At 36.2% G+C, this 24699-nt stretch overlaps 1 protein-coding gene and 1 long non-coding RNA gene across 5 annotated transcripts; one reads left to right on the top strand and one right to left on the bottom strand.

The window, feature by feature from the left end:
• Positions 1-719: 719 nt before the first annotated feature.
• Positions 720-8125, bottom strand: dnai7 (dynein axonemal intermediate chain 7). Of its 3 annotated transcripts, none has more exons than XM_087247245.2 (16): positions 8087-8121; positions 7896-7946; positions 7652-7736; positions 7477-7568; positions 7277-7381; positions 7051-7188; positions 6106-6240; positions 5911-6014; positions 5541-5832; positions 5357-5465; positions 4600-4760; positions 4333-4522; positions 4025-4239; positions 1899-2057; positions 1695-1808; positions 720-1609 (listed from the first exon to the last, which is right to left on the bottom strand). In XM_087247245.2, exons 6-16 carry the CDS (start codon positions 7174-7176, stop codon positions 1334-1336), a joined length of 1881 nt encoding a protein of 626 aa, XP_087103371.1. In that variant the 5' UTR covers positions 7177-7188; positions 7277-7381; positions 7477-7568; positions 7652-7736; positions 7896-7946; positions 8087-8121; the 3' UTR covers positions 720-1333. The 3 variants fall into 3 exon arrangements, with proteins under 3 accessions (XP_087103371.1, XP_087103370.1, NP_001092924.1); XM_087247244.2 differs by having other exon boundaries at positions 7896-7913; NM_001099454.1 differs by lacking the exon at positions 5357-5465 and having other exon boundaries at positions 1334-1609; positions 4013-4239; positions 4600-4797; positions 7896-7913; positions 8087-8125.
• LOC137491539 (uncharacterized) lies at positions 8119-11634 on the top strand. 2 transcript variants are annotated; one of them, XR_015483082.1, is made up of 4 exons: positions 8119-8503; positions 8874-9012; positions 9640-9747; positions 10000-11634. It is a non-coding gene; the product is annotated as an uncharacterized LOC137491539 (long non-coding RNA). The 2 variants fall into 2 exon arrangements; XR_015483083.1 differs by having other exon boundaries at positions 8155-8327.
• The last annotated feature ends 13065 nt before the right edge of the window (positions 11635-24699 follow it).

Below are 24699 nucleotides of genomic sequence, written 5' to 3'. Positions count from 1 at the left end.
GTGGCATTCTCAGACAATTTAGTATTTTAATTGTCAGACAAATTGAGTTATTCTCAACAATTTGTTTCTCTGACTTATAAATTCATGAACTTTTCATGATTTTCTCATTTCATTGTCTCATGTGGAATCCTTTTGATAAATGAAAACTATTTTAAATAACAAAATACATGATTACTCTGACTCTGTGAATTGATTTGCACATAACTGTTGAATTTAATTACAGTATAAAAGGCAAGTTCATTATAATAATTAATTAAGTTACCTAAAATGAAAGGTAATCCATTAGTATACAATTTTACTTGTACTTTATATACTCTGTATGCTCTTTTACTCTATACTTTAGCTGAAAGTAATTTTATTACAGTAACTAGTTACTTTGTAACTAATTATTAACAAATGCTCATGAGTCAGTCTGTTTTTTAATACTAATGTTTTAGTATACCCTACACTTAAATGTTCGTCTAAAACTGTTAATTCTCCCTGTGTTTGCGTGGGTTTCCTCTGGGTGCTCTGGTTTCCCCCACAGTCTAAAGACATGCGGTATAGGTAAATTGGGTAAGCTAAATTGTTCGTAGTGTATGTGTGTGAATTAGATTTTTTTTCCCGGTGATGGGTTGCAGCTGGAAGGGCATCCGCTGCGTAAAACATGCTGGATAAGTTGGTGGTTAATTCCTCTGTGGCGACCTGTGATGAATAAAGGGTCTAGGCCGAAAAGAAAATTAATGAATATATAAGAAAAGTTTATTTAAACTGTATTATGGATTGCGAACACACATTTCTTTCATCATAATAATGTGTATTAAATCTGTGTTTCTCAACCACGTTACTGGAAGCCACCAGCTCTGCAAATTTTACATGTCTCCTTAACAGACCTGATTTAGATCATCAGCTCATCATAAGAGACTGAAAGACCTGTAATGGGTGTGCCAGACAAAGGAGACATCTAAAGCATGCAGTGTTAATGGGCCTCCCTGAACACTGTATTAAATGAAATGGGAATTATTAGGCATGGAACCTGCCAAAATAGCCCCTAAATAGGGTTCTTTAAAGCTTTGTAAAATACACACAGCTATAGAAAAATAAAATTATATATATATATATATATATATATATATATATATATATATATATATATATATATATAATGTATATATGTATATTCAGGATCTACTGTAATATAGTTTTCGAAACATCCTTACAGCATGTTATATCATCATTGTTGCAGTGACCTTATATGTATGTATTCAAAACGGCTGTCAAATGTTTTAGATATTGCTGTGTATGCCTGTTGTCTGTTTTTTTTTTTTTGGATGTGCATACTCCCTTTCTCTTATCAGGAATATGTGAGGACACGCGTAGCACAAAGGAGCCTCTGTACAGTGTCGATGTAGAGATGGTGAGACTGACGGACTCTGGCTTGACCCTCAGTGCTCATGTCCTGCCTGAGCATGTGCAGAAAGGTGGAGTGAAACTCGCTACCCTCAGCCAGCTCTGGAGAGAAGCTGTCTTCCTGCTCCTTCATCTTCAGATGCTGGTTCCTCTGGGCACCTAACAGGTAAAGAGACCACGCCTCCTCAGCTACAGGCCCTACCTCCATCTGTTCACATGCCTGCAGAGTCAAACAGTTAGAAGTCAGTGATCAACATCCTTAGATGTCTAATATTGCTTCAGTTTGTCAATAATTTATGACGTACTTGAAGAACAAGGTGCTCTTGTCGACATTGTGCGTTCCAGCGGCTCCATGAAAAGGCCACAGCTGAGGACATTAAGGCCATTTGTTCATATACTGCGTGCTCTATCAATGGATCCTTTAATTGAAAAATAAATAAAATGTTACGATTGTTGGGTTCTAGAATTGGTTAGTGAATGATTGAATGGACTCTTAAGGCAATTGTTACCTTAAGGTTGATGCTGACGTATTTGTCGGAATACTCATTTACAAATATATTGATCCCAGCTTTCCTCATGGCCTTCTGCAGTTCCGAGGGGCTCATCCACTTCCCTAAAAGATGGTCCAGGTCCTTTGTCTCCTCCGTGTGCAGCATACACTGCTTACCCTTAAAAATAAAAAAGCTATCGATCAGTGCTGGTGATTGCACATAGAGGCCACAGCATTCTCTGTAGCCTTGGGTTTGTATCGTAAACAATCTGGCATTGAGCTGAAGTGTACTTCTGGTATTTTAGAAAGGAAATGGTTCAGTGACAGAACGCTCTTTTGTTTCTTGTTTGGATCTACTCGTTTTACATGGCCATGCATGCAATGAATTTTATTCCATCTAATTAGTGATAATTATGTATTATAATTTGTAATTTAAACTTGTATATATATATATATATATATATATATATATATATATATATATATATATATATATATATATATATATATAAACCTTTGGCCTCCAAATCAAACCCCCATGGTGCAATCAACATGAAGAAAACAGGCAATAATATCAGGCAACCCCTGCAGAGTGCAGACTTTCATGACTAATACAGTGAATAACTTTATATATAATATAAATATATAAGTTATATACAAGTTAAGGTAACATTAGCTTTAAAATATCATGTGCAAATCCTCCCAAACTACTAGCAATTTAGGTAACACTTTACAATAAGGTTTATTAGTTAATGCATTTACTAACATGAACTCATCATGAAAAACACATGTACAGCATTTATTAATCATAATTGAACATTTACTAATGCATTATTAACATCCAAGTCCATGCTTATTAACATTATTTAATGCACCAGGAGTTAACATGAACTAACAGTGAACTACTGTATTTTCATTAACTAACGTTAACTAACATGAGCAAATACAGTAGTAAATGTATTGTTCATTGTTTGTTCTTGTTAGTAAATGCACTAATTAACATTAACTAACAAACCTTATTGTAAAGTGTGACCAAAATTTATAAATAAACAAACTATATGAAAATGTCTCTTTAAAAATCATAGTACAGCCTTAAATACTTAAAGTCTGAAATCTTTGCCACTATCCATCAGACAAATATTGTATTTGTTGGAATTATGGAAACATAGTAAATAATTTTTATAAATTTGATGCAGATGCCAAAAGGCGAGATTTCTTTTATGTAAGCATTAAGAGATTACATGTGACATAACATTTATTGCATACACAGTGGCATTATGGCCTTATAACTAGCCATGTAACTTTTAGTAGCTGTAGAAAATGTTAGTTTTGCTTAATGTGCGTGCTAAACAATGTAATAATATTATGTAGTATGACTGATTTCACAGCTTCAGTGACTATAATTTTCATAACCTTCATAAAACTGATGTCTTGTTTCTGTAGCCACCAAGCTTTATATACATTCTCTCAATCGAGGTTATACTCTAGAGAATAATTATTTGTTATAATATTGTAACAATACCCTATTAATTACTTTTTAAATGTATCATTTACATAGTTTTAAACGGTTTGTTGCCACTTGTGACGTTTTTTTTTTTTTTTTTTTTTTTTTTTTTTGAGGGGTCCAAACCTGTTACTGCTCTAGTTCTAAACTAATAAAAACACACCTAGAAGTTTAGTAGAAATTTCCAAGCCAATGTGTTGGAGCTAAAATATGCAAGACTGTGGCTTTAAAGGGACATGACTGATTACCCCTGGTTCATAGTATTCTGATTGAAATAACTGGTTAAATGAAAGTATTTACTATAATGCAATGGTTTCAAACTCAATTCCTGGAGGGCTGCAACTCTGCATAGTTTATCTCCAACAACCTCATCACACCTGCTTAATAGTCCATAGTAGTCTTGAACACCTTGATTATTAGTTGAAAGTTGGTTAGGGCTGGAGCTGTGGCCCTCCAGGAACTGAGTTTGAGACCTATGCTTTATTGTAAAAGACAACTAAGTTTGTTATTAATGTTAAGAATTGACCTCATGAAGATGAAAATGAATTTAATTTACATTTCATTAATATTTTTATATATATATACATTGATTATATAATAAAGTGAAGTACATATGTGAATGTTTGGACAGCCTCTCTTGCCTTGACTGTGATGCTGACTTCAATTAGAGCTCCAGTGATTGTGAACAGTGCTGAGTCTTGGCCAAGAGGTCTCAGCTCCCATGACTGGAAAGGCATATTAGCATATGTCTCCTGCAGTAACGTGAAGGCATAGAATGCAGTCATCTGAAAAGAGATGGTGCGGGATTCTGCATCATAAGATGTCTCAGAAATGCAGTCTGTCCGCCAGTGTTGACCTGCAGAAAAACATGTATAAGAGATATATTGAAATATAAACTGAACAGCAATGTGTTCATTTATTCATATGCAATGTGATGTGAAATGTTCACCAATAGGATCCCAACGTGCCACTTGCGGATCTTCCAGAAACAAAACTGAGTGAGGCAGAGCTACAGTGACCCCTACAGGCAATGAAGCTACAGTAGTATTGCTGTGTTCATCCAGCTTCACTGAGGTAGAGCTCTGAATGCGGGACTGCTCTGTGGGATAGGGGAAGACCTGGAGGCCAGTGTCTAATAACTGATAAAACACATCAGAAGATTAAGATTAATGTGTTTCATTGTCTGTGACACCTAGGATTCCATCTCAAAATGTACCTCTCTCATTTCCCAGCCTTTAACTGTGCGAGACTGGGGCGGCATGTGGAAGAGGTCAAAGTAAAAGACTCCACCAAGAGGTGTGAACTGCTGCAGATCCACTATATGGACATCAGTGTCAGTCACCGGTTCAGCAGGTGATGGGTAGGGGTCATGTTGATCTAGAGACAATTTAATGAAGCAGTAAGCAACTATTAACTGCATTTTAGAGAGTATATTACTATATATACACAGCAGTATAATGTAAATTACCAGAGATGCACAAAATGAATTTGAAATTTTATTGAAATTAGACTAATACAATATAAACTTTAGATGAACAGTTTAAAATGAAGTACTGAAAATACTAAAGCTGAACTAAATGAAAGTTTAAAAGAGATAAAAAACAGAATTAAGAAAAACACATAAATTGACAAACTTTGAAACTGAAAATATAGAATTTTTAAATATTTAGTTAAAAAAAATTGAATTTTTAAATCCCTCCAGGATATATTTATCTGTGGCCTACTAACTTAAAACTTTTTTGTGAAAATGCACAAACATCTTGTTTATGTTTTTTATTTATTTATTTAAGTTTTTATTGTGGTTTTGTTATAAATAAATGCAAAGGTTACATAAAAAATTTACTTTTTTAAAGCAATCATGAGCAAAGTAAAATATAAACTAAAACAATTATATGTTACGATGAATTTGACGTTATTTATTAAATTAAGATTTCTCATCAACATTGAATTAAGCGAGAAAATGAGACCCAAACCCGATTCTAATGTTGTGGTGATTTCCTCCATTTGACTTTCTCCTTCCTCTAACAGCTTGACCGAAGAGCTCTTCCTCCCCTCCTTAGCTGAGATCACACTCACAGCGCTCTAACACATGGACACACATTAATAATAACAACAGCAACACAAACTACTACAAAACATAATTAAAACCTCACTCACCCTCTTCCTGCTCTCAGATCTGACTGAATGGCACTCCTCCACCTGCTTTGAGCTTTCACTCTCATCCCTCTCTCCCTCCATCTTCCCATTATGCACTGCTGCAGAACTCTCAGTATTTTGAGTAAGAATGGCCTCCATCATGGATCTCCTTTTCTGGAGCTGTTCTCGCTCGCTATGGTGGGACAAATGGTCATAGCGTGTGTGAAGAATCCGAACTGCTACCTCAATCACAGCCAGCGGCTTCGGCAGCTCAAAACCCAGACCTACTTCCTCGAACTTGTAACCTTTAAACCTGGAAACATGGATAGTCAAGTTTATTTCCTATATCTCAATAATCGGGTCGAAATTTGAACAAAGAATATAGATCAACCTCGGGTTTTTGTTAAGATTCGCCCACAGACAAAGAGTGATATTATTGTCTTTAACCACGGTCTGCATGTTTCCAGTGTCGATGTCGGAATTATAATTTGCAAACTGGATGGAGAGTAAAACACACATTAATACTGTATTCATGTGTTGAAATAGACGTGAGCAGCACAGAGCAGATCTCATCAGAACTCCTTACCTTCAGGAGCTCCTCAGTGGCCTGGTTAAGTTTGTAGTGGATGAGATTTTGTAGACTCAGAAGTGTTTCTTGATACTGCTCAGCAATGCTTGGCTCGGGTCCATCACCCAAGAGAAAGTCCAGTTCCTTCTCCAACTGTCCAAGATAAATAGTTTTAGTTTTTCTCCTTTCATAGTGAAAATTTTAGTATGTCTATTTTTGTTACTCAGCATCAAACTTCTTATGTATAATTCCTGGTTCAGACTGCATGCTTTTTTACATGAAGCATCTAACTGTACATGCTTGATGATCAATCATTGCACACCATCTGTAACGTGTTATGTCATCAGAACTACTGCTATGGAAACCAGCTTATAGTTTTAATGTTAACATTTGTATTTACAGTATTATGATGGCTTGGCAAGCCAATATACCGATATACTACATAAAATTATTATTATTATTAACTGCTTGGGGTTCCATAGCAGTTATGTCATCTACAGCTTTAAATGCTAGGGCTGATTAAATCTTTTTAATTTTTTTTGACAGTTCATCAGCAGGAATAAAGGAGTCTAAATTCAAACCTTATAGCTATAATAACCTAAAATGACTGCTCTTTATGTTATGAAACATTTTATTTATGTTTTATCATCTGCCAGATGAAAATTAAGCATTCATCCCTAAAACATTAGTACAGAGAGATTTACTATTAAATGTTCAGGTACTAAATGTTTCATAAGCGATGATTATACAGTCCCTTCAGACTTTTTTAAACATTTGTGGCCTAAAATTATATTTTGTGACACTTTTACTAAAACTTATGACATTATATGCTTCAGTTGTTGTGTTTTGCTGTGAAGATACATGGAAAAGCATAGGACTCCTGGAGGGACTGATAATATTGAATATATTAATATACCAGAATCATTTTAGTAGCAAACAACAGATCCAGAGTACTGATCTTACCTCAAGAGTCAGAGCACATTCCTCCAAGACCTTTTGGATTTGGTTTTCTGAGTCATCTCTCCACAAACTGATGTAAGTGTTGATTTCAGGTTGCACTGATGGGTCTGGACTGCCATCGCAAAGCATATAGCGCTCCCACTATAAAGACCAGATCAAATCATTCTTTAATACCTTTCAAGTAGACACTGGGGAATCTGAATAAAGCTACGCAACTCTTCTACAGTACCTTTGACTTTTCTCTGCATTCTGCTTCCCACACAGTGACTGCAAAGTGATTCTCATCTAAAATGTGACGCAGTTCATTTAGCTCGTCCTCTCTGCGCTCCCTGTCCTGGAGACATTGACGGGTCAATCAGTCATCACGTTCAAACTTGTCACACACAATGAATTCTGAGAGCTGCATGTTCACTTGAAAATTCATCAGACCTTTAACTCAAGTATATGTTGCTTCTCTTGTTCTATTCGCTCTCTCTCAAGTCGCTCATTCTCCTCACGCTCAGCAATGAGACGAGCCTCTTCTACAGGACAAAATAACACAGAGATTTTTAATTAATGATTTTTAATTTAGATTAATAATGACAGATTTTTCTTGCAGGTATACCTGCTTCTCTTTGTCTTTTTTCCTCTTCCTCTCTCTGCAGTCTCTCTTTTTCAGCTTTGCTGATTCCTCCTTTCTTTTTTGCAGACTGAATTCAAAATGGAAGTTATTTCTTAACATTAATACCTTGTCTTCACTTTTTGATGTGTAAGTGTAAGTCTAAGAAATTAATATTTATGAAGATATTTAAAAAGTTAATGTTGTGCGTTTAAATACACAACATTAGTAACACACTGAAGCAACATACCTTTCCATCTTTCGGTGGCTGTTACAGAAAAGGTGAGAAATAGTATGATCACTTTGAAAACATAAATGAATCTATTTTATGAATAAATTTACATTGCTAGCATATGGATGAAGTCATTTCACACACATGCATGCGTTTTAGTACGTTATAAACATCTATTTTTATCTAAAACGTTTGGAAACCTGACTTACCATGTTCACAAACTCGGGCAACAGGCTCTGTCACTAGGCAACGGCTAACCTAAGATAGTAAACAATCCGCTTTGTAAGCGGAAGTTGGATATTATACAGTTATAACGAAGACGTAACAAACAGCCATTAAAGTAAACTAGATACTTGATACAGTCGTTCACTGGAGATTTTTTTGTTTTTGTAAAAAACAAATTAATATCTTGAGTGTTACGTTATCTTTTCAACACAAGATGGCGCTAAAGTTAAGTTATTTTCGTTTTTGAGGATGTTTTGTTGTTGTTATTATTATTATTATACTTTGCATGTTTGTTATACGTTATTATGCCCCTGCGTGTTCGTCAGTGATCTGTCACATGTCTTTATTCATTTAGCAAAGTGTTAACTGTGTTCTGTACAGTGGAATGATGTTGAAATACAGTAAGTTATTTAGTTTACTTCAGTTTTACAATAACTTTAGCTGCGTTGCTAATTTTGTTTATATTTTAAAGCTAACGTAAACATATAACCCTGATTGCATTTGGCCAAGGTTACTTACAAAAGCATAGTTTATTTTTTCCATGTTGAACACAAATGTTTGATAACTGGTAACGTTAGGCATGTTAGTGGAAATACTTTGGAAGTGAAAGAATACTGGTTTACAACGCTCTTCAAAACAACTTTTGTGAAGGAAATGCTCATTTAGAGAACTTTCACTTTTATAAACTATGCCATTAAGAGCTAAGGGACTAACACTTTATCTATTTGTTGATGTAGTAATCAATTAACAAAATTCTCTTTTTCTTTCCAGTGGCAGCTCAAAGTAATCTTATGTTCTGCAACATCTCATCATAGTTCCCTCACCACTCTCTCTACATTGGGACTAAACCTCTGGGTTGAGGTGATGCTGTTAAGAGTGGCAAAGTCACAAAATCATCTGCTGATCAAAGGTAATTTGAGCTTCATATGTTTGGGGCGGTCTCCACTTGTCTTAAAGGAGGCTGGCAGAAGCCGCACATCCAGCCTTTTGGGAAGCGGTCCACACACCCAGGCTGTTCTTCCCTGCATTACACTGCACAGGTCTGTCCTTACCATCTGGAGTTTCATCTGTGCGCTTTACACACCACATGTCTATCCAGACACTGAAACAGGAGCGTGACATTGTCATGACAAATGCAGCCACGTGTTACATTGACAGACAATAACATTATTACATTTATTTGGATCATTGGTGGTGTTTGTAAATATGATGTTGTGTCATCTGTCTGTCTCTGAATATGTCTATCTACCTGTCTATTTTTCTATCTATCTATCTATCTATCTATCTATCTATCTATCTATCTATCTATCTATCTATCTATCTATCTATCTATCTATCTATCTATCTATCTATCTATCTATCTATCTCTCTGCCTGTCTGTCTATGGTATCATTGTATTCGTCTCATTTAAAAAAGATTATGAGAACATGATATAAGCAGCTCTCTCTTTTAATCAAATTAGTTGTCTGATATTATTAAGCAAACTAACAAACATCATAATCTTTTACTCTGTTTTGTTTATGTACTCTGATTGAAGGAAACAGATCATTTCCAGACTGCCAAAAGTGCTTGCAGATATCCAGGTGCGGCTCAGGAGTTGTCACACATTCACTGACACACCAAAGCTATAAAAGCCCTGTGTTAGGTAAGCTACCGGGGTATTTATAAAGCTAACAACAACTCAATATTTATTATGATGCGCTGTCCTGAATTTAGTTTCAGCTGCACTATAGCAAATCTAATTCTTATATAAAGCAGTCAACGCAAGCTTTTGTTTTCATCTCCACTGACTTTTAACTTGTATGGATGACTTTTTGCCATTATTTCTGCTAGTTGGGGTCTTTTCCAAAGTAGGGGGCTTGCTGACATGATCTAACTCTCTGTTTTTGCTCAGCAGCTGGAGTGATCTGACCTCTCCCCACCTCTTTGATATCACATTCAGCATTTGTGTGTGACCTGGCGGGGGTCATCCGATCGCACCATCTTTCTCAAAGCCGTTGTTTAGAGTGACAGTGCAGGGCTAATGTGGGATTAATGGTTATCTGGAAAGAGACAGTGAGCAGATAGGGCCAGACATTTCCCTTCAACTCTTTCATTATGCTCAGTTCGTAATTACACTAAACCTAATTATTGTCCCAGGCTTTTGTGATCTTCAAAGCCAAGATGTGACAAATAAAGCCGCTTGAGCGCAAGCAATGCAGAGGGGGGGAAAAAACGCTTAATGAACAATAAAATCGACAAAATGCTCCAGAAAAAAAACGAGATTGGAGCCGATGTTAAATCTGTTGACATTTAATTTGCCGGCGAAACGGAAACGCGCTTTACTCTAAAAGACAACATTCGTGCACAAACAAATGTGCCGACTCTGAGGAGAGGAGAAGGATGAAAGATGGGTTTACTAACACGTCTCTTCGTCTCTCTTTCATGTTAATTAGAAATCGCATCCCTTTGTTTCCTTTTGCAGGCACTTATTTATTTTCCTATTCCGTCCATTAGAACAAATTTGCAACATGAGACACAAATAATTGGATTTGTCTTCATGGCTGTCACATACAGGGATGTTTTGTTTTTGCATTTTTTTTTATTTCCTGCAGTTAAGTTTGCAAATTTGCCTTTGGATATTTTGTACTTTTGCAGTCGTAGAGAGAAGATTGTGAGGTTTGTAGTGACCTCCGAGTGCCCTTATTCTCAGCTTCATGTCTCTCACCTTTCTGCTTGTTATCATCTTGGCTTTAAATGAGTGGAATTTAGCTCACAGCTAATGTAGAGAGAGCATATTTGTATATGTTAAAGCAGTTTTTCATTTAAATGTGTAAAACTGTTTTCATCTTTTTGGAAGAAGTTTCCAATTCTCTTTAAGGTGAAATGCAGTAAAAACAGCCACATTTCAATAGGTTATTAAAATTTAGCACTTTTTTATTTGAATATTGCATGATATAAGACATAATTTATTCTTGTGATAGCAACGCTGAATATTCAGCAAACAGGATCTTCAAGAATTCATTGAAGATCTGATATGCAGATTCTGTGCTTAAGAAACATTTCTTACTACAGTATTAACAAGGTTGAAAGCAGTTCTGCTGCTTAATGTTTTAGTGGAAGTTTTACTTGTTGGGGTTTTAAATGGAAAGCTAAAAGGCAGCATTCATTTACTTTTTTTTTCCAGGAGTTTTGTGGCATGTCTTAGAAGGGAATGGAATTAGATTTGGTGTGAACAACCCATGTTTGGTCTTGGATCAGGTGCATTGGTTTACTAACCAGGGGTGCGTTTCTCAAATAACGACGTAACTCATGGCTGTACTATCATACATATAATTGTAGTACGATGCATCGTTTAGGAAAAGAACAATGTAGTGACGAGTGTTTTCTAAAACCCGCAGTTTCTCTATTGCAGATTCATCATTTGAACCATGTTAGTTATAACGTAAAACACCCATAATGATTCTCTAACTGGGGTGGAGTAACTAATTCTTTGGAGAAGAACCCCATATTTTCTTTGTGCAAATTATATTGTTTTAAAACCACACGCATTAAAAAAAAAAAAATCCAATATTAGTTTTGGTAAAAGCATGCACTCGTTTTACTCGTTTACCATATTAAATGAAATATATGTAATTGGCACATATAGGGCCTACGTTTCCTTTACAAATATTATTGAGAACTTTACATATTCTATTCTAAAACATAAAATCACTTAATAAAGCTAAAACATATACTTATATCATATATAAATCATATAAATAAATAAATAAATAATGAGGCGATTTATTAAGAAATTACATTTTTTATTGTTTATTAGGAAATGAAAAAACCTACTTGAATAATAATATTAATGATGATGATGATGATGAGGATTATCATTATTATCATTAAATATAATATCGTTTATTTATTTTTCAAAAAGTCTACTTTTACAATTTGGCAAATGCAAACCACTGCAGAACTGTTCTAATCAGAAGACCCATGTCATATACAGTACATATACTTAATAAATAACCTACTATAAATTAAAAGCATTCACGTATCCTATGTTTTTTGACTTAACGGGGGATGTTTGTTTTTGCATTTTTTTTGTTTCCTGCAGTTAAGTTTGCAGATTTGCCTTTGGATATTTTGTACTTTTGCAGTCATAGAGAGAAGATTGTGAGGTTTGTAGTGCCCTCCGAGTGCCCTTATTCTCAGCTTCAAATCTCTCATCTTTCAGCTTGTTATCATCTTGGCTTTAAATGAGTGGAATTTAGCTCACCGGTAATGTAGGGAGCATATTTGTATATGTTTTCACAAGCTTTGGAGACATAACATAAATTCCGCTTTTAAATAATAGGTCTCCTATAGCTTTCGTCATGAGCCACGGCTGTGTTCAAAATGACATCAATGTTGTCAAAGTGTACGGGGAAGGGAGCGCAATTATAAACATGAAGATCGCTAAAACGTTACTGTAAAGCTACTTTGAAAGCAAATTACACCTAAGAGAGATGACTTTAATGCTTTTTAAAAAAAATAAATAATTCCAAGTTTAAATGTCAGAATATTCTAATAGAATAGGGCATATGTGGAAGAACTGGGAATAGAACACAGCCAGGAACTATGTTTCTAACTACAGTTCCAGAGGTGTAGTTGCAAACAAGTTTGCAACGCAGACTGCGAATGTTCATTGGAACAGTGGATTTGGGAAACGCCACTTCAACAAACTATGTTTGTAACGACGTAACTTGTGACCTTAGTTAACTAACCATGGTTTTCGTAAATGCACCCCAGTCCAGGTGATGAACACTGTGAGACCCTTTTTACCAGGATTGTTTGAAGATGTTCCACAATACCTTTTATTTTTACACTGTAAAACCCAAAAAGTTGAGGTAACTCAAACCGTTTGAGGAAACCGATTGCAACAAACCATTTAAGGTCAAAAACTAATCCTAATGTGTACTGTGAACTTAATATATTTGAGTAAATGAAGCAATTTGAGCACGGTAAAATCCAATAAATGAAAAGAACTCAAACCAACTGAGTACTGTAAAACCCAATAAGTTAAAGCAACTCAAACCGTTTGAGTTAACCGAGTGCAACAAACCATTTGAGTTAAAAAACTAATCTATATGAGAACCGTGAACTTACTCCATTTAAGTTGAAGTAGAGGTATTTAATTAACTCCTTACCTTTAACACTGAGTTCAAAACTCTTTTAAGATGAGTAGAATTAACCTTCAGTAAACTTTGAGTTAACTACACTCATTTCATTTGATAAAGTTGGCTGTTGGGTTTTACAGTGTAACAGAAATATTTATATTTACATACATTTTTAATGCACCTCTTAATCCACTAAAGTTTAATGTACACTTTTTAAGAAAAACTATTAAATACTTAAAAAGATATATGAATGTAATTCAACTAAATTTCAAATGGTAGTATACAAAAGTTAACATTTGAAGTGGATCATTACCTTTTATATAATTTGTCCTAAAACTAATGAACAACAACCATTTTTCAGTATGTTTTGATAAACTTTTTTAATCTAAATGTTGACTTTTGTTAACAGTATATTCAAAAGTTTGATAAGAGCATTCATTTTAGCTACACCAGTAGTAAATAAAGCAAAAATAAATATTTAAAAAAAATTATTTTAAAACTTATTTTGAAATTTTAGTGCACGCACATGGTTTAAGAACTTTAAAATTATGCCATTGTCATGTCAAACTCATAGAACTTTCTTTATATTTGCTTATTTTAGACAGAAAACAGCGCCTGGGGACAATTTTAAGCTTTTTCTTTTGCACTTGAGGGAAGGAAGTCAGTCATACACACTTGGAACGACTTGCATGTGAGTAAATAATGTCATTTATGATTAAACTCTCTCTTCAGGTTTTGTTGTGCTGTACTTTCCAGCCTAAAGCATCTTGTAGAAGTGCTCCTGTATGCCGAAGGGGGAGCGAGAGCACACAGGAATGAGGGAGAGCAGTGCTGGGACTGTGGATTGTGATGATGTATGAGAGGGTTTGTTGGAGAGCGTCTCTTAGAGTTTCGAAGCTGCAGGGCTGAAGCTGAGCTCCACTCGCTCACGCTTACTTCCTGCTCCGCTGTCCTATGAACACGCTTTACACACATTCATCATTATAACATGCCCTACTTACTTAAGACATCATTAATTCATTCATGCCTCTCTTCCAAACTCTCTCACACACACACATATAGGATAGCAGGAAGGAAGGGAAGCACACCTCCTCTTACTTAAATTTCCAGAGACAAAGAAGATCTCTGGCAGGCTCGAGGAGAGAACGTGAACTAGAAGTGGTGTGAACAACCCGCTTTTGGACTCGGATCAGGTGTGACTGAGTGACAAAGTGTCGGTGTGCTCACCAGCGCAGGTGATGGATTCGGCTGCCAGCTCACTGTGTGAGTGTGAAGCCACTGAAGGCTCTGGAACGGAGTCAAACTCATCAGCATAATAGATCAGATTAAAGCTGCAAACGCTTGACAGCGCCAAGCCAGCGGGCACTCGCCGTCTAAACGTTCCTGTAAATCTCGGCTTAAACAATGTATCATGGAAAGCATCCAGAAACTTGTGCTTTGTCGCACTCACTCCTTTCAGGCATTGGACGTCAGATTGTTTGTTGTCTTTATCTTCAGTGGCCGCAAAATGTATTTGGACACTTAAGTCACGTTAAAAAAAATGTATGTCAGTGCATAGTATAATTAAATCAAAGAAATATAGCTCAAACACCATTGAAGTACACTTTGTTATAGTGTTTCATTTGTTAAGGAGGATCTACAGCACTTATTAATCTTAGTTCATGTTCATTTTAAAATCAATGATTAAATTTTAAGATCCGGAACATCTGTTAATATTAATGTACTGTATAATGTGAATATTGATGTTTTATCTAACCTTAACAAAGGTTAATAATTCCTGTAAAAATTTACTTCTCATTAATCGTGGTAAATTCCTCATCTAATGTTAATCAATGAGAGTGCTATCACAATATATAAGATTTTAAGTTTGTTAGCAATCCAGTTATGTTTAGATTTTTTTTTTACTGTGAGTGTTTAAAATCTGCATTTTATGTTGTTTTTTTAAACATTATGGGAAAGTTTTTGAGCATTCTCTGAACAATTGGTATCAAGTAGTAGCATGCAAAACTAATAATGATATAATAAAATAAAAAACTAAATAAACATCCATTTCACAGTGCTGGGATGTGGCTGGAAGGGCATCCGCTGCGTAAAACATATGTCAGAATAGTTGGCAGTTCATTCCGCTGTGGCGACCCCTGATAAATCATGGACTAAACTAAAGGAAAATTAATGAATGAATGGATAAACATTCAACTAAAATGTTTCTAGTTGCTAGATTTTTATCTGTTAGGACTCTATTCTTTTTCAGTCGTGCAGATTCACCTTGGATTTATGTTTTATCATTTGATATAAAGTCATTCAAGCATTTTAATGATTTTCAACCTATTCAAAATGTCCAAATACTTTTCGGAGAGTCTGTTATCCAGATATTGTATATCTATGTTGCTTGTCTCTTGCTCAGTATTTATGCCAAGGTCTCTAAAAGAGCTCTATTTTTCTTTGTGAAGGTGCAACGATGATAAGCTTTGACTAGATGCCCCTTTGTTCTCACCCTCTCCAGTCGGATGACCTCTGTTCTACTTTAAAGAGTTTGGGCAAATCTGAAATGGATCCTTCGTTGGCGGTGCTCCGAAACGCTGGTCTCTGTAGTGTGGGGGTCTGGATCTGGATCTTTGGGGCCTCACTGAGTCCAGGCTAGTTTGGCTTTATCTCCCTCAGTGCTGCAGCTGTCTACTGACTGACCTGGTAACTGCCCAAACAACCTCTCTGTCTCTACTGCATCCCTCATACACACTCAAATCCATATCCCTGTCTCACACTAATGGTTATAGAAAAAAATAATGTATTATTTCACTTGTAAGTTTTATATTTATATATATTTTTTTCAGATCCAAAATGTCAATTAACAGAAACAGAGATGATTGATTCACAAAATAGTTCAAATAAAGATGTAGGTGGTTGCTTTGTCTTGGTTAAAAATGTATGTTTATGTAAGTGTTTTGAGCTTATGCTACTGTATGTATTATAAGTGCTCCTGGAAGAGTTTTTTTATGATTTTGCTTCTGGTTGCATTTTTTTATTTTCTAAAAATGTTTTAGAGAATATGAAGAGGTAAAAAAAAAAAAAATTGACAATAAATCATTTTAGCAAAAGGTGTGAGTACACAGGCATTTAAAAAATTTTATCTATTCAAACCATAGGTTAAATATACACAAAGTAAAATTAACAAAATATTAAATATATTAATTCAACCTATATCAAATGTAAATATTACTTGCAAAACATTTAAATTGGATATTTAAATAAAATAATATCAACCAGTGTGATATAAGGACCAGTTTTTTGTCCCCAGCCCCTGGACCGATTAAAGATGTGCTATTCGAAATGATCTTGACTCAGCTAAACCATTGCAATCATCTTTCTCGCTTTCTCACTCTCTCTTTATTTACCCCTCAGCAACTAAACCACCACACAGTCAATCCAGTCCTTAATATTCTCCCTCCATCCCCTTTAAGACACAATTTCATCCATCTCTCTTTCTTCGCCAACCCTCTGGTGCCCTAAGAGGGTGTGTTCCTCTGTCTTACCCACTGGTGCTGGACCCGAGGACAGCCATCATCACTTTAACCCCCTGATTCCACGACTGGCAGGCAGATCAGGCAGTTTCTGCGGCCCCTCACCTCAATCTCTTTGGCCCCGTGGTGAGCGGCACTCCGCCAGCCTTGCCAGCACGTCTTGATTTGGAGCGCCTTAAGAGAATGTTTTAATTGTCACTTCTCATTTAGGGGGAGAGTGACATCTCGGGGCGGACAGGCGGGAAAAAGGCGGGCCGCAGTAATCAGAGGCGATGAAGACGGCTTACACGCTGCAGTAATTGCACACACACTTACGCACATATACACACACAGTCCCCAGGAAGCTGTTTGCGATGAGCTGTTCCTGTTTTTGGCTCCAAGCACCGGGAGGTTCTCCGCTCTGCTAGGCCATGATCTGATTTGACAAGCGCGCTGCTGTCATCTCAAGTTTGTCCGATTTGAAATTCTAATTAATGAACTTACAGCCACTTTTGCGTTGTTTCCTTTTGCATCTGTTTCTCCCCCCCTTCGTTTACTCAAGTTGATGTTTATTTCCTTTGCAGGATTCGTCTTCTATTTGTCTTTTCCTTTCTCCTTCTAAGTCCCCTTTGTTCTCCGGACTAATTGACTCCTGAGCCCCGGCATGTTTAAGCATGTGACCGTTACCGCCACATCGCTGATGTTATCAGCATTGGCAGAAGGAGGGTCACGCTCTTGTAATTAAACCTTGCATAAGCCGAAGTATAATGACTTGAGATCGCTATAGTTGATGGCTTTGAGAAGAACGAGTCAGCACTGAAGATTTGATCATTTAATAATAGTTCCCTCGCTTCCGCAACACTTTGCAGCCTCAATTTGATTATCGGGGCCTGTGAATGACCATGCTCTGGGTGTGCAATCTGACGATAGCCTGGACATACTTACCCTGATGTTGTTCTGAACATAATGACCTTCTTTCTTCACTTAAAAATAGAGCAGATATTTTTGAAGAATCTTCTCAAAAATGTCCAGCAAGTAGTCCATTTGACAGACGCACTTTAGTTTTAACATAAGAGTATGTGTGGCCTTGTAAAAAAAAGCTGCTCATTTTGTTTTGATCGTCTCCAACAATAGGTTTACATGCATCCGAGATCAAAAAACATGTATTCAAATTAATATTTCAGTCTTTTTATTTCTTAGTAAGTCTCAAATGATTAGTTTAAAGATTTGTTCTTTTTAAACTATCCTCTGATTGGTAAAATCTACTGTGATTGAACTTCCACTTATAGTATTTCACGAGTTCACACTTAAAGATGTTTTAGGAATGAAGCGTATTTGGTGTGCTGTCCAGGACGAGGGTTCTGAGCTTGGGATAGACACCCCAACTCGTGTTATTCCCCTTATCCGGAAAGAAGGAGACATTGGGGTTTGAGTGAAGTGTCTAGCCTGGCCGCAGAATGCTTCCCCTGGGTAAATAATGTTTAAGAGGTGAGGTGTCGGGGTGGTGGAGGGATGCTTAAATTGTGAGATAATGGAGGTAGGACAACTTTTGATATTTATAGGGGTTTGGTCTAAGGGTAGGGGAAGGGTCGGCAAATGACCTTGAGCCAGGAATTGAACTCTGGTCGCCGTGAGCACCATGGTGCTATAAGTTAGCACACTTAGCCACTAGCCTATTAGCACCGACAATTGTTCTTTTTCTCAGCTTTAAGTTAAAAGAATAACAACTAATTATACACATTTTGTTGAGTTTATGAAGGCAGTGGTCAAGATGTTTACATTTGTCATCTCTGAAAATGACTGAGTATGGTTGAGTGTGTGTGCACTCAGTGACCAAATTCAAGTCTAGATACAATGTGCTTTCAGATATTTTAGATAATAAGATGTTTTTTCTAAGTCTTATAATATTCTAAAAGATGTGATTGCTGCTTTGTGTAACAGATCAAAATTACTTAAGATTATTTACAGATATCCCTGAAGGACGGTTCATTCTGCTGTGGTGACCCCTGATAAATAAGGAACTAAGGCGAAGGAGATGAATGATATCCCTCAAGATCCATCATAACTCAATCATTGAATCAGTGAGTTGAACTTTAAGTCATTCAGTTCCATTTGTGAACCCCAGATTAGGCTTTGTTAAAACTACTGTCTGAAAAGAATGATATTCTCATTTGGTTTCATCTTAATGGCTTTGATATAAAAGTCTGCTTTTCATTAATTCTCATTCTTCTATTTGGAAACAACAACTTATAGGATTTGAAAGCCCACGAGGGTGGGCAAATCATAACAGAATTTTCATTTGTACTTCCAACTCTTTTATCCTAGCTACAGAGGGTGATTTATTCCCATTATCCCCAGCAGGTGGCGGTAGTGCTCTAACTGGCGCTCTTCAGGTCACTTGCGCTCCATCTGTCACAGCACGCCTCATTCTTCATATTTCCATCTCTGAGCTTTTTTGGGTCTCTGCCAGTCAGAGTGAAAATGGATGTAGAACTAATCTATTTCCACGGACATCTTAATCCCCTAATACAGTGATGGAATCATTAAATCGCAAATCATCATCATCTCCTGCCTCTCCCCTCCACTGTTGCGTTAAATGTTTAAATAACAGGGTTTGATGAAGAGCGGCTTTGGGCCCTTGACGCGTTTTTGTGCTGCGTTGTTGTGACATTAGATCTGCGTTTATCCGCTCTTCTCTCACATTATCTGCTTTTGCTGAAGTTTTATCCCATTTTTTTTTACATTCAGAGGCTTAAGTCGGCCTTGCAGTGGTGCAGGAAAAGAATCACGCCTCACTCATTTTCCATAAACTCCTGTCAGGGACGGCAACTTAACTTCTCAAATTTTTCCATCCTTTTGACCATTTCCCTCCATCCATACACAAAATTACCTTGAATATTCTTTGGATTGCAGATCAGAAATTGGTCTGAAAGCGTCCGTCACTTGCTACTTGGCTACTTGGAAGTGTTTACAAACATAAAAACTCACCATCGCAACTTGTTCCTTGGGTTTTCTAAACCACTCAAGCCACCCACTGCTACCATAATTACCTTTACGTCATTACAAAGGTCTTTTCTCTTAAATGTACTATAGAGTGATTTTTCCAATACCCGCCCGATGAAAATGTGCAGCTGGAAAGTAGTGTCTCGAAACAGTAGGGCTCCTTATGGGGTGTAGAGACCTTGGTTTGTGACCCGCATGACTCTTTAATATCAGGCCCCGTTGCTCGATTGCTAACAGATGACTTGGTTGTGGCTCTGATTCCCTGGGCCTTCCTGAAAGTGCAGCGGTTTCAGCGTCTTCCCAATCACCTCCATCAACAGGGGCCTTGTCTGAGCGCGGGGGGCCCGATACGGTTCAGGACAAGAGGACAGAGAGGGGGGCCATGACTGGGATCTGGATGAACAAATGAGAAAGAAGTCTCGCTAGTTGAGTAAGCCTCTTCAGGGGTTTGGCGCGGCCACTTTTGCTCCAGGTTGGTGTGTAAGCGGCGTTTGTGTGTGTCAGTCTCTCTCTTTTAGTGTGACTCAGACTGGCCGTCTCTGTGCCAGCTCAGCCATCCAGCAAACCATCGCTATGTCAGTCAAGGAGCCATGGGGCATTTCAACCAGCGGGCATTAACGCGCGCCAGGACATGCCGGCACAGAAGCAAGATCCCATTCTCTTGCTGTGCACAAGAGCTAATGACCGTACTGCTCACTAGCGCTAATTGCTAATGCTAAGCACTAGAGCTGTTCTGTGGCATTGAATATTCAAACTCTAAGATTGAATCTTAAAGAGTTCGGCTGGACAAATGCACATTGTCTTTAGTGGTGGACCATTCTGTAGTGTTTGTTTTTGGAGGGAAATGAGAGAATACGAAGCTCGGTTTCACAATATGGTGATTTACTGCCTAGCCAGTCTCAGAGGGCAGCCAGTAGGCTTCTCTCTAGATTTTTAGTGCAGTTCACCTGATAACAAACTGACTTACAGCATTATAGGTCTCTAACCAGAGTTAATGTTGGCAAAGCGCCGAATTCACATACAAAAATTGGCTTCGTGGAGTAAATAAATCTTTTGGCCCAGTGCACAATAAACCTTTAATGAACCATAAAAATGTTTGTGATTTTAAATCAAGAATAAGAATGATGCACTTATGTAATTGACTAAGGGTGCTTCAAATCAACAATACACAAATGATCCAAGAATAATATTAAATACTTTAAGATCAAAACAAAAATGTTACAATGGGTTATGCGATGCCTTCAGTTTAGGATGCAGAATGGATGCACACTAAAGTAGTAATGATATTTAAAAATATATTAATTTACATATAAAAATATAAATTCAATAAGTGCTATTATGGTATTTATATGCAGCTATGAAAAAATACCAATTAAATTCCCAGTTCTTCAAAATGGACAGAATTTATTAGGTATGGGTTTGAGTAAAATGCAATTATTAAAGCAAAAAGTAATGCATTTTATTTTACTAATGTCAGATAACAGTTCACTAAATTTCAAATAAAAATTGTATTTTATTTTTCAAAATCTTCACAGAAGATTCACAGAATTATGGAGGAATTTCCCAAAGCTGTCTAACTCCCAGCAGATCAACACTACAGCTTTGAGTCTACCTTAAATCAGACAAAAAAAAAAAACAAAAACAAAAAAAAAAACGTAAGGAGAGACTGAAAAAGTGACAGTAAGTATTTCCCAACTGAAAAGACCAGCATATGCCATGTTTTGGATGCTGGTGGAATTGTTTTCCCACCAGGCTTTTTAACTGTCTTTACAAACCGGATATCCTGGGGCAAACAGCTTAACTACTACTGTTAAAAGAATAAATCACTCAAAAATCACAATTTTATCATCATTTACTCATTTTAAAGCCTTAAGATGGTAATGTTTACTGAACACAAACGGAAAAGCTTTGTTTGTCCTATTCACCAATACACTTGACCAATGTATACACTAATATATATAATCAATGATTTACAAACAAAACATATCTTGTCTGAACTGCTGTTAATGCTACATGTTTTTGTTTTTTTATGCATGTTCAAATACATTTTTAAAAAAATATAACTTAATTTTTGGAAAGAAATTGAGTTCTGCTTTCTTCATGGTGTATTGTTGCCTTTAAAGGTTACAGAGAAAATGCACAGACATAGATAGAGGTCTGAGATTGGAGTCTCAGGTGCTTTGTGTATGTGTGCATGTGTGTGTGTGGTCTCTCATCCCCTCCATCAATTTTGCACAATGCCCCGAGGCAGCCATGGGACTTTGTGTTGCCTTCCTCCTCCTCCTCCTCTCTCTCCATAGCACCTCTTTTCGTCTCCCCTCTTCAATTTGCTCATCCAACACTCATTCTCCCTCTTACTTTCCATTTTACCGACTTCATCTCAAAACTTTTTTCACTTTCATTGCTTTTCCACTTTAAAAAAAAAATCTTCAATTAAATCACCAATAACTCTTACAGAGGGGGAGAAACTGTCTGTGTAGCTTGATGCCACAATATTTGGACAATAGCAGTAGTTTCTAAAGAAACAGTATACAGTATATGGCATTTCTTTAAAATGAATGAGACAAAACGGTTCTTAATTGCTTGAAGAATGACCCGTGTAACCTTGTTTCAGACAGCCAGCACTTACGCCTTCCTCACGCTTTGTCCGTCAGAGGAAAAGTCCCTGGGTCCTATTCATCTGGGAGAGAGAAGAGAGTTGTGAAGCCGCCGTGCACATAGACTGTGAACACAGAGGGGAGCAGGTCAAGGCCAGCGCTAGGACAGAGGGAGGAAGAGGTGCTCATTTTTTTTTTTTTTCACTTCAATCACCAGACCATTTCTGTATAAGATCTGACGCTTTTGTCCCTCATGTGAAATCTAGCATAGACTCACTCAAGGGTGTCAAGGGGTTTCTTTTTGTGACTTTTGAAGTTTCTTGCTTTCTTTTGAGTATGCTCATTGTTCATCTTTGACTGTCTTCATTTATCAGCCCACTTTAGTGCTGTTCTCTGTGGCAAATTGGCAGTCTGTAGTCCCTCTAAAATCCACCATGAGCCAGGCCTCAGCAATTAGCAAGGATGCCATTAAGTGGAGATCAGGTATACCAGAGGAAACATTAATTAAAACATTAATGCATACACAAAAATAGTAAAATTGTAAAATCATTTTTACAATTATTTGAAGAGATTTATAATTATTGTTTCTTATAGTTATTGATGAAGACCCCTAGTTTTCTAGAATTTAACGAGAACTACACCAGCATTCTATCACTATTCTACTGCTTACCTGATTTGCTGGATTGTTCCACTATCTGAAATATTGTTATGGATTTTTTTTTTCTTCTCCATCTACACACTAAAATGCAGGATTCCACACTATTCCTTCATGTTGTCTCGACACAAATTGATTAAGTTATTGTTTAAGTTTATTTGTTTATTTATTAAGTTTAAGTGGATTGAATGTAAAACAAGTTTAAAAAACATTTTACTTTAAAAGTAAAATGTTAATATATTTTTTTACCTCACAACTAAAAATCCATTCACATTCACCATTGAATGCCCCTCTATATGAATAAATTCTGATAAATTATTGTGTCATTTTTACAATAGTGTTTATTAAATTAGTTAACTTTTTTTTGTTGATCAATCGAATTGTTGTGTCAACACTGTTTATAAAAAATGAACAAATCTGAAACAAAAATGAAACAAATTTATGTAATTAGTCTAAATCAGTTGTATATAGTTTCAATGTGTTTTATGCATCTTTTTTACATTGACAAGTTTAAGCTTGACATTTGTGTTATTTCTGTATATATAGTTAAAAAAAGAAAACTAAACGATTCTTTTTTTTGTGGTTTTGCACTTTTAAGCTATTAAACTAGTTAATATTGATTTATGACATGCATAAACTTCAAGCTGGGGATGTACGGATTTTATTGATTTATGGCATTTGAAAATACTCAAAAGAAAGACAGCGCAGCATGTAAAAATACTAAGATATACCATGGCGGAATTGTTCTATGGCTGGATGTACATTGTAAACGCGCTATAGAAATAAAATATAAATGTTATCATGTAAAACGTTACATTTTAAACAGATTTTTTTCTATTTATGTGTAATTTTAAAATTTACAATATATAGTATGATATAAGGCCATGATTTGGAAAGAAAAAAAATCTATAATGTTCATGAAGATTTGAATTATTTGCTGTATTCAAAAATATTAATATTTTAATTTAAATATTAAATATTTATGTGAATATTTTTAAAATGTAATTTATTAAGAGCTTTTAAAAGTATTCATAGAGAAATTGTGATTTATTTATTCATTTTTTAATGGAAATAAAAATTCACAACTATACTGCAGCAAAAATGTATACTTTCGGAAAGCACTGCAAAGCCTTGTGCACTGAGACTTATATTCAATCCCTTGTACATGCCGATCAACCATCAACATCTGCATGTGATCATCTGCTTACAATATTGTAAATCCGCAAATATGTTCATTCTGCTCAGTGCGTCTGTGTAAATACATGATATATTTGCTCTGATGTGGCTTCTGTGCAGTATAAAAGCTACTCTAGACATTAACCATAATACCGTTGGCTCGTGTTGGTTGTTCTCTTTCTCCAACTTTCTCTTTCTGCATCTCAGTCTGGATTGGCAGAGTATTAATCCAAGGGTCTGAATTTGGGGTTCTAATCCCTGATGGAGTATCAGAGGGAGTCTCTCATTTTAAGCTCAAGAGAGCCGTCTGTGTGTTTTTAAATGAATGGATAGGTTTTAAACCCTCCCCAGCATTTCCTGATGTTTAAATTAAGACTACCTATCCTGTCCCTCCCTTCAGGATTTTACGATCTCAGCATTTGCCAAAATAATCAATAGGAGCTTTCAGTTTTTAAAAAAATGGCATCAGATTTCCTGCACATTTTGAATATCCTAGATTGCTTAACTTCTAGATGCATTAACCATTACATACCGTATATAGTC

This window comes from Danio rerio, chromosome 4, assembly GCF_052040795.2.
Source record: "Danio rerio strain M-AB ecotype USA chromosome 4, GRCz13ab, whole genome shotgun sequence".
Classification (NCBI taxonomy): Eukaryota; Metazoa; Chordata; class Actinopteri; order Cypriniformes; family Danionidae; genus Danio; species Danio rerio.
The sequence above is the reverse complement of the archived record's forward strand: the minus strand, read 5'-3'. Positions and strand labels throughout refer to the sequence as shown.

Coding starts and splice junctions, on each gene's coding strand:
- dnai7 (XM_087247244.2), bottom strand. Junction 5,466..5,540: donor GATCTGAGAGCAGGAAGAGG/GTGAGTGAGGTT, acceptor TCCATGTGTTAG/AGCGCTGTGAGTGTGATCTC. Junction 1,610..1,694: donor AAGAGCACCTTGTTCTTCAA/GTACGTCATAAA, acceptor TTGACTCTGCAG/GCATGTGAACAGATGGAGGT.